Below are 12,710 nucleotides of genomic sequence, written 5' to 3'. Positions count from 1 at the left end.
GAGTAGTCTGTAGCAGTTGATGGCGTATTGAGTTGTCCTTAGGCCGGTATTACACTGTCAAATTTCTTTGTCCAATATCTTTGTCAAAGATTTTTGATAGTGTAATAGGGACTTTGTCAAATGTCGTCCAATATTTGATCAAATCTAGGGCCTCGCTGTATATTTGATCAAAGAAACCGCTTGTCTTCTGTTCACTGCAATGTGACATGTTACCACATCGAGCGCTAGCATCGCTGCAGCGTTCTGTCGTCTGTAGTGTTTTTATAACCATTGCCGGTAAATACAATTGGTGTGTGCCGACAACTACAAACTTAATAGAGATGTCTGAAGCTGATGAGGCGCTTTACAACGTGTGGCACCCTGAATACAAAAATAGATTAAGAAGATTGGAGACCTAACCTGACCTAACCTAACATATCCTCTCCTGTAGCGAGGGATCGGAGTGTTATAGTGAGCCTGTCTTCTGAAGATGTAGCAGTTCTTAAGTGAATATTGTGCTTTGTGATATGAGGATACACTTCATTGAGCACATACAGAAATGTATGCTCATCCATTCTTAAGTAATTGATGTACGACTTGACGTCTTCCACTGTAAGCTCACGTAACAAGTTTTGTTGAATGCTTTTATCGTGTCGTCGTAAAATCCACGGCTTCACCCAGATTAGATTAGTTTTTCGTTCCATAGATCCGTGCTGAGGAGATCCTCGTGGATGTGGAACATGTCGACTTTTTTAAGCTGAAATAACAATACTAATAGTATGAATAAATACATCATTTGTTTCTATTAAAAATTTCGCCAATGGAGTAGGAGTTGGCCAGTAGTAAGTCTTTCAGGCTCCTTTTAAACTGATCTTTATTTCTAACTAAATTTTTTATGTTTGCTGGCAAATTATTGAAGATGAGTGTTCCTGAGTAGTGGACCCCTTTTTGAATTAAAGTAAGTGCTTTTAAGTCCTTGTGCAGAACATTTTTGTTCCTGGTATTGTATGTGTGAACTGAGTTGTTTGTTGGAAAAAGAGATATATTATTTACGACAAATTTCATTAAGAAGTAAATAAACTGACAGTCAGTAGTTAGTATACCCAGTTCTTTGAAGAGGTTTCTGCAGGAGGCCGTGAATTTACTCCACAAATAATACGTATTACACGCTTTTGGACCTTGAAAACTTTTGTTTGACTTCAAGATTTACCCCAAAATATTATCCCATATGACATTATGGAATGAAAGTATGCAAGCTTTTTCATTTTTATGTTGCCTATGTCTGCTAACACTCGAATTGCAAATACAGATTTGTTAAGGCCTTTCTGCAGTTCTGTGGTGTGCTCCGCCCAACTGAATTTATTATCAAGTTGTAATCCCAGGACTTTTAAGACTCTCAACCTCGTATGTATGGTTCCATTTTTTCCCCCACTTCTTTTCCGCATGTGCACACAACGCAATTGGAGTACGTAGAACTGCTGCGGTTAATAACAAGTTGTTGTCAGCCTTCGTGAACTTTGACGAAAAATTTGATGACAGTGTAATACCCCTTGTACCGCTACGTCAAAGATCTTTGTCAAATATATTGGACGGAATATTGGATCACATCTTTGATCAAATCTTTGACAAAGAAATTTGATAGTGTAATATCGGATTTAGTGCTTGCCCGGCCTTCACGAAAACGTGCAGACCACCATGATACCGTGCTGCGATCCAGTTACACTATTCCTCCACACCTCTCTTAAACTGTTGTAAATTTCCGTTGGCTTCTTCCCGCGGAGGGATTCGATATTGATGCAGACAGTTTCAGCTTCCATTTTAAAAATGAATTGCTCACAACACAGCCACGCGAACCACAAAACACATATACGACCGTCACGCCTAAAGTTTCGCTCACAACTGACACGATTTTGAAATCGACACACTGTAACGTCGCGCATGCGAAATGTGCAGAAATTACCCTCGTATTAAGGAGGACCATAAGTTGATATGGTTTCTTAGACTGTCACGCAACTAAAACTTTTTTCTCTTTTTTTGCAGAGTGCCCAGAACAGGTTACTTATCAAGCATGGAAAGATTGTCAACGTGGATTCTGTGGTGGATGGAGATGTTTACATTGAAGATGGAGTAATAAAGTGAGTTCTATCAAATATGAAGTGTAGTGTCTAAATAAGTGTCAAAAAGTTCAAAATTTCAATGTTTGTTTTCTACAGGCAAGTTGGCAGCAATCTGATCATTCCTGGTGGTACAAGAATAATTGACGCTCGTGGAAAGTACGTGATACCTGGTAAGTGAAAAATCGCGTAGCCCTTCCTAAACAGAGATTCAGACATTTTGATTTCGTGGATATGGCTACTTATTGATGAGTAATTGTGATTTTTTTCCATTAATAATTTGGAGGCTCTATTAGAAAATTAGCTGTGTCAGCTTTTTCACCAATGAAGTGATATGCAGCATGAATACTATTGTGTGATTGGGTGGCTTAATCGATAGCTATTTAGACTGCAGCATTTGTGGTTTGAAGCCTCATGTCATAGGTGTCCGCTGGCTGTGGAGAGCGGCAAGCAAAAATGCTGTACCCTCCACGGGACTCCCAACTCATTTGTGAGTACGTGTGTGACGAGTACAGGGCCCAAGCCGTTACAATACTTCTATCCTTATGGTGCAGTTTTACTCTCTGATTATGTCTTTCCTCAGGCTTTCTCTGATTCCCTACTGACAACCTAATTTGCTCATAGAACATAGATCATGGCTATTCCCACTTCATTCTGCACAACATATTTTGGTTAACTTACACTCAGTCCCCACATCTAGGTTTGACTTCCAACTTACTTTTTTTTTTTTACAGAATATACAGGCCTTGTGGTGAAATTCACCCAATGGTAGCCAGTTGAGGTGGTTGGTCGTCAAGAACCACTATGTTGGTAGTCCCAACAAGCTGGGATTGCACTATTGATGCATGAACTGCCACCTCTGTGCACATGGCGAGGAGTAGGTGCCTATCTATTTGGGGATTCCAGGCCAAGGAGGACTGGCCATCAAGCCATGTGATCTTTGCTCTGACTGGGTGGCAGTCACAGGGGAGCCCATGTTCAGAGCAGGTGGCATCATTTCGGATATTTTGCATCATGAAATGACCAAAATTATCAGCTGGTGAATGCGAAGCTCCAGCACTCTCTTCAAACCGACAGCAAGACAGTGTACTAATTAAAGATTCAAGGAACTTTCCCTCTTTGGCCTTACCATGGGAGGAAAACAAAACCAAGTAACATTCAGACACCTACTCCCCACAGTTCCTTGTTTGCTCATGAATGGAGGGTCTTTCGTCTGTATTAAGCCAGTGTTGTTTGTTTACAATACTGGAAACGTGTTTCATGAACTCTCTTTACTTTGTAAATTACGAACTGGTGCCATCTGAATCTAAATTGCGAATTCTATCCAGTCCCGGCCGTTACTCTCGTTGGAGATATACCTATTACCACAACATCCCATAAGAACTTCAACATGATACAGCAGTTGATTTTTCACCAGATCCTAATGCTGCAAATGGATGAAGAACTATGTGAAAATGTGGAGAGGCAAGGGATCCACTTCATACATTGTGTATGTTTGTTCTAGCTTTTGAGTGGGGATTCACTTAGAGACTCCCCCATCCCCAAGGAGATCACAGCTCACATTTCTTGTGCAAGTGCTTGGCCACCACGGGCCCCCACCTCTCTTGCAGGAATCCTTCCCTTTCTGTGTTGCAAGTTTTATATATCTACTATTCTTCCCCGCCGGCCGCAGTGGCCAAGCGGTTCTAGGCGCTTCAGTCCGGAACCGCGCGACTGCTACGCTCGCAGGTTCGAATGCTGCATCGGGCATGGATGTGTGTGATGTCCTTAGGTTAGTTAGGTTTAAGTAGTTCTAAGTTCTAGGGGACTGATGACCTCAGATGTTAAGTCCCATAGTGCTCAGAGCCATTTGAACCCTCCTCCCCGCCCCACACATACTGCCTTCCCATTTGATGGTCGTCTTACTGCCAGTTGTACTTGGATTTGGTTTGTGATGTTGGACACTCATTTTCTTCCCATCTGGCATTCTACAGCTTTTCATTTTTAAGTGCATGGTCCCATTTCTTGGATTTCACCTACTATTTCTTTTCTGTTATGCAGGACAGGTCACCCAGTATGGGGTATGTTCCCCCTTTGCATCTTTCTCTATTTGCATCCTTACTTTCTTGCAAAAGTATTATGCCCAAAACCCAGCACGTTAACCATTCTGTTGTGTGTGGGAGAGTGGGGGAGGTGTCATCAAGTACCTGCACAGTGGTAACCTCCTGACTGTGCGGGGATCACACTGTTGTTGCCTGAGCTGAAAACTTCTCGCACATGCCAACGAGTATGTGCCAATTGTTACTGGGACATGGTGAATCCAGGCAATGCTTTACTGGACAGGTAACTGTTTTTGTGTGTGGGTGGCACCTATGGGGAGAGCCCTCATTCAGTTCGGGTGACACCATGGCAGAACACTCACACATGAAGCGTGTTACACTTTCTACCACTGGCAGCCGCATGGCCACAGCAGTCTCACCTGAAGGCAAGACTTATTAAACATGGAGGGATTTAGTCCCCCAAAATATTTCTTTCCCTGGCTGTGCCATGGGACGAACATAGGAATCAAGAGACGAGGGAGGAATACTCCCTCCAGTACATTTCTCTAGGATCAATGAGTATTCCTTTTCGACTAAAGAGCCACTTTTCTTTGTTGAGTATTTTTTAGGACAGGTTTGTGAAGTAGGAGCGATTTCAAAAAATGAAAAATGGCTCTGTTCTGATTAAAACAGGTTTCCCTTTTGCTCACCTGTGACAAGCTGGCAGACATTCCTGTTACCATAACTCCGCATAAGTCTCAGTATGGTACGGGATATCATCTTCGATCACACTCTCCTTTTACAGATGCATGAGGAGTTGTGTGCCAGTTTGGAGCTAAAGGATGTGCATTTTGTCCACTTCCAGTGGGGACCAAAGGTCAATAGGGTTGATGCTGGAGCCTTCAATTTGGCCTTTGAAGGTGACTCTTTGCCTGAAAAGGTTAAGATTATGATCTATCAATGTGATCTGAAACCATATATTCCCCTTCCCATGTGGTGCTACAAATGCACAAGATTCATGCACATGTATTCACACTGCAATGCCAGCCCCATCTGTAGGAATTTGCACACGAATGCTCCCTGTGCCCCTCCCCCCATCTGTATCAACTGCAGGGATCACCATTCCCCCTGTTCTCTGGACTGCTTCGTCTACCGAAGAGAGAAGAATATTCAAGTATACAAGACTCTTGATCAACTCATGTATCAAGGGGTCAAAAAGAAATATGATTGTCTGTATCACACTCACCTATGACGATGACACACACTATACCTATGACGACGTCATTCTCCCTAGTGACTGTACCATTGCCTTTCGTGTCTTCTATGTTGGACCCTTGAGACTGCTTTACACCACCCGCTCCCTTGGTGATTGAGAGCTTTCGTCCTATTGCTTTCCTCACAACTTGTTTGGAGGCATAGACACACCACCTGTCAGGGACGTCAGATGCCAACCACTGGTGGGAGAAACAGCACCCTGTTCCATCATCTCTTACCAGTAAGGGGTCCCTTTGGATGCTCGCTTCCCACGAATCTGCAGACCTGACCGGTGACAGAAGGTGCCACATGTTGTAGGACTTCTCGTTCCTCCTCTGTCTCAGACTTTGGGGAATACAGACCCCCGCAGAAATCAAAATCATATGAGGAGGAGAACAAGATGGCCTTCAAGCAGGAGAATCTGGTGTCCTCATACCACCGGGCTCCACACATTCCGCCTCTCTCCAATATGGTGGAAGTAGTGGCCTCTGACCTCACCACACAGCTTGTTGATTCATAACCAATGTGTGTTAATGCTCTATACTTATAAGTAGTGGCAGCAGGTGGCACTGAGGCATGACCTGCCTCCTTGGTCCCTTCGTGCCCCCACAGAATACTGATGGTGTGGTACTCCAGTGGTTTGTGCCCCCCCCCCCCCCCCCCGCCCCACCTGGTTGAGCTATGATATGAAACTCCCAAGAAATTCAGTTCCCAGCTATGTGGACTGTGGCTGTCGAGCTATTTTAAGAATTGCGCAGACATGGAAAGAGTGTCATTTGGTGACTGCACATATGTTCTACACTTGTTTTATAATGAACATGTGCAACTCTCTGACTTTGGAGGCTGTGGCTGTTCATGTGAAGATGTCTCTGTAATTTACTGCCTTAATATGCATCTCCCTTTTGATGATGAAGTGCTCCTCAATGTCGTGTCTGCACTGTTTTTTCAGCTCCCCAAATCCTTTCTAATATTGGATGACTTCAATATCCACAACCCATTGTCAATTGGAACTATGACCACTGGCTATGGTAAAGCTATCAAAACTTTGCTCTCAAAGCTCGATCTTTGCCTCTTGAATACCAGTGCACCCTCCCCCACCCCCCATTCTCTTCAGTGGGGCATATGGAGCTTATTTGGCCATTGATCTTCCCATTTGCAACTCTTGTCTCATCTCCTCCTACCATTGGAGTGTCAATGACAACCTGTGTAACTGTGATCATTTTCCGATCATCTTGATCCTCCCTCAATGTCACTTGTGTGTGGTGTTTCTAGATGGGCTCACAAAAAAGCTGACTGGGATGCATTCACCTATGCCATTGCCATTAGCATCCTGCCACATGGAGGTATCAATGATGCTGTCCAGAGTGCAATTGCAGCCATTCTATTGGCAGCTGACTTGGTATTTCCCTGAATGGTGGTGTGTACTCTGACCCAGGCACTGTTGCCGAACATTTTGCATTGCATTATGTTCGAACCTCTGCAGCTGAGAATTATCAGCCTGCATTTTGTACCCTGAAACAGTGGGTGGAGCAAATTAACATGCATTTCACTGCACGCCACCTGGGGCCGTATAATCCTCTGTCCAGTGAGTGAGAATTACTTAGTGCCCTATCCTTTTGCCCTGATATAGCTGCAGGACTATATTGCATCCACCTCCAAATGCTCTAAACGCTTATCCGCGGATTGCCAATGTCATGTCCATGCCATTTGCAATCGTATCTGTTGCGAGTGTGAGTTCCCATGCCAGCAACAAGGAAATGAGATTGTCCCAGTGCCAAAACCAGGTAAATGCTACTGAGATGGGCAGCTATTGCCCTATTAGTCTCGTTAATGTTTGGTGCAAGCTGCACAAATATATGGTTAGCTGGCAGCTGTGTTGGTACCTTGAATCTCGGGGTCTTTTTGCCCCATCCCAGGGTGGTTTTTGCCAAAATCATTCTACTGCTGACAGTCCATCTGCCAGGGGCTTGCTATCCAGTCAGCATTTGTCCAGCATCAACGTATTAAACACTTCTCTAGCCATTGTACTGTCCATTCACACTCAGAACTCTACGTTGATGACCAATTGCTTAATGTGGTGGAGTCTTACTGCTTTTTGGGACTGTTCTTTGATGCCTGGTTGACGTTGCTTCACCATCTTTGTGAAATTAGACAAATGTGCTGGTCACACCATAATACTCTTCACTGCCACAGTAACACCAGCTGGGCTGCAGACCACTCTACACTCCAGCAGCTCTACAAAGCTCTGATCCTGTCCCATCTTGATGATGGGACTGTGGCATATAGCTCAGCATCACCTTCAGCATCGTGGATGCTGGACCCTGTACACCATTGCAGGGTTGTACTTTCAACAGGTGCCTTTTGGACCAGCCCTGTGAACAGCCTACATGCTGGGTCCTCTACCCCCACCCCTTTTCCTATGTGATGAACATTTGCTGCTCCCCTGAGCATGCAAACTACTGTGTCCTTTTCCCTGGTAGGAACCTCCACTTCCCACGACAGAGACCCTAGTCTGGAATCGTGATTACAGTGTGCATACGAGGTCTTTGTTCTGAACTTCAGCTACCCCAGTGTTGCCTCTTATTAGAGAGCAATTGAATATGCCTCGATGGTGTATACCCCATCCTTGGATGGTATATACCCCATCCTTGGATCTGTCTCGATCTATACTTTGGACTGAAAAACTGTTTTTTTTCACTTCCTGTTCCTGAACATCATTGATGTATTTCCACGTTTGGAAGATGGTATACACAGACAACTCTGCAATCAATAGATGAACTAATTTTGTCTACACACATGCAAGGTGCGGTGAACTATGCTCCCTGTTGAACAGATGCAGTGTATTCACTGCTGGATTTGTCATTCTAGCCCCCAGGCATGTTCGTTCTTGCAGTAGTGAGACATTCTTAATTGATAGGACTTGGAATAGTCTTCGGGCTATCAACCATTGCCACCCTCGACACATATTGGTTGTGGCTATCCAGGATCTCCCTTGTGACTTCCACCTAGCTCAATGGTTGTCAGGATCCCAGAGAATGACCATGCTGACTGGTTGGTCAAGTTGATAGCTTGTAACAAGTATTGGTTTGCCCTGGTTTCTCCGAATAAACTGCAAACAATAAATAGACTATGATCGACTGGTGGTCTTCCCATGGTCCTTCTCGCAGGTGATTTAATGTTTTGTTGGGTTTGCATTGACCACACTTGGCTGACCCACGGCCATATCCTCCAATGTGAGGATCACTCCACTGTTTACATGTCCACCATCTGACTGTGGCTAACATTCTATAGGACTGCCTTAATTTCGCCACTTTACGATGAAACCTTGAACTTACTGACACACCACCTCTCGTGATACCAGCTGACGCCAAAGTGACTAATCTTGTTTTGCGTTTCACCCATAAAAGTAATTTCTGCTCCTCTCTGTGATGTAGTGCACATTAGTCTCTTCGGTCACATCATGGCTTGGAGATGTGCCCCATTGCCTGCTCTGACCCAGAGGATCCGTGGTTGCCCTTGGTTGATGGTCTGGTGTGGCTCCTGCCTGTCTCACGTTTGTAATTCTTATTATTTTACATCTGTCATTGGGTTACTGTCACGTTGTCATTATTTTCTTTCCTGTGGTTTTATCAACTTGTTGATGTTAGTTTTCTTGTTGTAATGGAGCATGTAGATACACTGTTCAAATGCAGAGGGTAGATCTCTCATTGTATATCGTTGCCCCTCTCCCACTTCCACTTGATTCTCAAATACAATCGGATTTGTTTGGATTGTCTTTTATTTTCATATCTCTGGGGACTATTGCTGGCTTGACTCAGTCTTGAGTGACTGATGACCTCATAGTTTGGTGCTTTTAACCCCATCATCCCATCCAGCCCCTTCCAGAGGTCAATATCATGGTTTATCACTATGATAAGCTTCCTAGACCCAGAGAGACCCAGAGTGCCCCAGAGAGCTAAAACACTAAGAAGAATCGCTTCTCGGCTTTTGGCAAGATCGATGTGTAGAAGTCTATATAAAAGTATTAAATAAATATTACAAATATTTCCCAACATCCATGCTGTGCTTTTAATGCCATTGCTTTGGACGTATGTCTTCCCAGTGTAGATATGGCCTTCTTTGTGGAGGCTAGCCACCAACTTAAATGAAATTTAACCATGTGCTCTATGTTGCCTGTGTCAGTTGTGGGAACATCCACCCTCCCTGATCCCCAAAATTTGCTATCCTAACCAAGAAATGGAAAATCCAAGAACTGAAAATCGCTGGTCGCCTCTCTCCTTTTGAAGCTTGGAAAAACTGTGACACTGACTTTGGGTACTATGGCCAGGTTGTCAGTAGCACCTAGCATATTTACTTCCTTGATTTCAGCCTCCAGTAAATCTGACCATGGGGCAATAGGCCCTCAACTCTTGTGATGTCTGTGGCAACCTCTTTGTGAACTACTCTCTGCACCCGTCTGAAGAAGCAGCATCCTCCAGTGGAGTCTCTTGGGAAGAGAGTTCCCTCTTGTGAACCCTTTCTCCATAAATCTAAGAGACGAGTGACCTAAAATCAGCCAGTGGCAGAAGAAACTTTGGGTTGTGGTTCGCAGGGCTGCACATAGTCGTTCCATTCCTATACCCACAGTGGATAAGCCCTCACAAGGTTTCTACCAACAAGAGTAGAGAAGAAGAAGAAGAAGAAGAAATCATGGATGGGATAAGGCTCTTCCGGCGGCCATGTAGGCACCAGATTTTCGCCGTGCCGCTAGGCTTCAAACCAATGTTTGTTGATGTTGTTCCACCATCATTGGTGACAGTGATCCTGGAGCATGACCTGGCCCCCTGGCTCCACCTTGCCTAACCAAGACACCCTCTACTTGACAGTTGAATGACACTGCAGCACACTGGACTCGCATTCGGGAGGACGACGGTTCAATCCTGCATCCGGCCATCCTGATTTAGGTTTTCCATGATTTCCCTAAATCGCTTCAGGCAAATGCCGGGATGGTTCCTTTGAAAGGGCACGGCTGACTTCCTTCCTTGTCCTTCCCTAATGAGACCCATGACCTCACTGTCTGGTCTCCTGTCTCAAAACAACCCAACCCCAACACTGCAGCATATATTTCTATCACCTGCCAGAATTATGGCAACTAATTTCCACTCATTCTGCAATCTTAAACACACTCACACTTCACTGATGACCATTCTCCAGTTCTTGAGGTTACCATGCATTCTGTCTGAACTGCACTTGCTTTGAGTGAGCATGTGGAGGGGTCTGTACAATGGTTCACACAGATGTTACCTGTGTGTAGATTCTGCTCCATACCATCTTGAAAGCAATAGTGGTGTGAGTGCAAACAACCCAGGCAGTCACTATTTGTAACAACTAATTACCTTCAGTCAGGACACTTACTTACCTTGACATGACTGCCTTAATCCAGGAAATCCCCTCCACCCTTTCCTCCTCCTTTGTGATTTCAGTGTACACCATCCCCTGTGGAGGAGTACCACTTCATCTGGTAGGGGCTTTCTGATTGACAAGCTTCTTTCCTATCCTGACCTGTGTTTCCTCAATGACTGTACTCCTACCCACTTCAGTGCCACCCATGTCACCTTCTTGGCTGTCAACCTTACTCTCTCTTCTTACTATCTCATGGAATTACTAAAATGGTAGCTACACGATGCTCCTTGTGATAGTGACCACTTTCCGATAATCCTGTCATTGCCTTGTCGCTGCCTGATTCATCAGTTATGTTGGGTACTTTGAAGAGCCAACTGGCAGTAGCATGCATCTGCTGTCACTTTCACCACCTCTGTCAGATTGCATTGATGAGGTTGTGGGAAGGAACTTCAATACAATCACCTGTGCTTATGGAACTGCTATCCCCTTTCTACAGACTCACTCTGCTGTCAGCTAGTGCCATGGAGGGGCAGAGACATTGCAGCAGCTGTTCAGGATTGTTGAAGGGCTCTGCAGTGTTTAAAGCAATGGCCTACACACACACACACACACACACACACACACACACACACACACACACACACACCATCTCATCACTTTTCTGCATCTCAGCACTAAAGCTGACAGCACATGAACTGTGCATCTGAACTTTTAGCATGCCCCATTTGATATCATAGTGTGGAATAGTATGTTGGGGAGTCCTTCTGAATGTGCAGGACTATATCTGTTGGGTATTCTGAATGTGCATTTGAACATTGACCAATGAGATGGCACAATGCATGTCATTTCCGTTCAGTAAAGAGCTTGAGTTGCCATATTGGCTTTTAGTTGAAGCCCTATGTATATGTGCCACTTCTGAGCACTAGCAAATTGAGGATCTCTCGAAAATCCATTGTTAGTTACATGATTCGTTGTGATAAGAAAGTATAAGGGACAGGTTGAAGAAATCCCCTCATCCTTTACCCACACTGCCGCACCAGATTAAATAATGAACATTTCATTGACTGGAAATTGCTCCAGGCTCTTGACTCATCACATAATGTGGCTCCGGGCCCTGATTAGATTCATAATCAAATGATCCAGCATCTGAATGTTTCTCAAATTTTCCATCTACTCTGGGTCTTTGACCATATTTGGCTAGACAGTGTTCTCCATTCACATTGGAAAGACAGTGTCATCCTCTCAGTCCTTAGATGAAACAAAAACCCAATAGCTATCAACAGCTACCAACCGATTAGCCTCACAATGCCCTTCAAGCTGCATAAAAGTATGGTACTTGATGATTATGCTGGGTTCTCTAATTAGGGGGCCTTTTGTCCCCCTATCAGTGTGGCTTTTGGGAGGGACAATCCACAGCTGACCATCTGGTTAGGTTTGGAACAACAATCCAACAGGTGTGTTCTAAACACCATCATCTCATTTCTGTCCATTTTGACTTACATAAGGTATGCACCATCACTTGGCACCATCAAATTTTACTTACCATCCATGACTACAGATTTCAAGGCTCCCTACCAATTTTTGTTGGTCAGTTTCATGCTGCTAGTTGTTTTGGGTAGTTGTTTCTCTAAATGTACCATGAGTCCTAGACAATGGCACATTGCTCTGTACCGAGTGCTTCTCTTCCTTATTAGCATTAGTGGGCTAGTGCCCTTTGTTGTACTAATGGTCAATTCCACACTCTGTGTCAATGACTTTTGCATTTGATATAGCTTTCAGTATGTTGCCTTGGCTGAATGCCAGATTCAAGGAACCATCGAAAGGGCCACCACTTGGACCCTTCCCCATGGCTTTTCTCCTGCAAAAACGTGAATCATGTCTTTCTGTTGTCATACCACAATCCATCCTTACCCAGAGCTGTTCCTGTATACCCAGAGCTTTGATGTTGTGCACAGTCCATATT

General features: G+C 44.4%; 1 protein-coding gene across 3 annotated transcripts in view; it reads left to right on the top strand.

The window, feature by feature from the left end:
• LOC124721716 (dihydropyrimidinase-like) overlaps positions 1-12,710 on the top strand; it is a 211,587-nt gene that overhangs the window by 136,806 nt on the left and 62,071 nt on the right. For all 3 annotated transcript variants that reach the window (XM_047246804.1, XM_047246805.1, XM_047246803.1), the window contains exons 2-3: positions 2,020-2,114; positions 2,193-2,266. In XM_047246804.1, the coding sequence (XP_047102760.1) occupies positions 2,020-2,114; positions 2,193-2,266 (169 nt within the window). The remainder of the gene's footprint in view (positions 1-2,019; positions 2,115-2,192; positions 2,267-12,710) is intronic.

The sequence above is a fragment of the Schistocerca piceifrons genome, chromosome X (assembly GCF_021461385.2).
Source record: "Schistocerca piceifrons isolate TAMUIC-IGC-003096 chromosome X, iqSchPice1.1, whole genome shotgun sequence".
In the NCBI taxonomy this organism is placed as follows: domain Eukaryota; kingdom Metazoa; phylum Arthropoda; class Insecta; order Orthoptera; family Acrididae; genus Schistocerca; species Schistocerca piceifrons.
The sequence above is the reverse complement of the archived record's forward strand: the minus strand, read 5'-3'. Positions and strand labels throughout refer to the sequence as shown.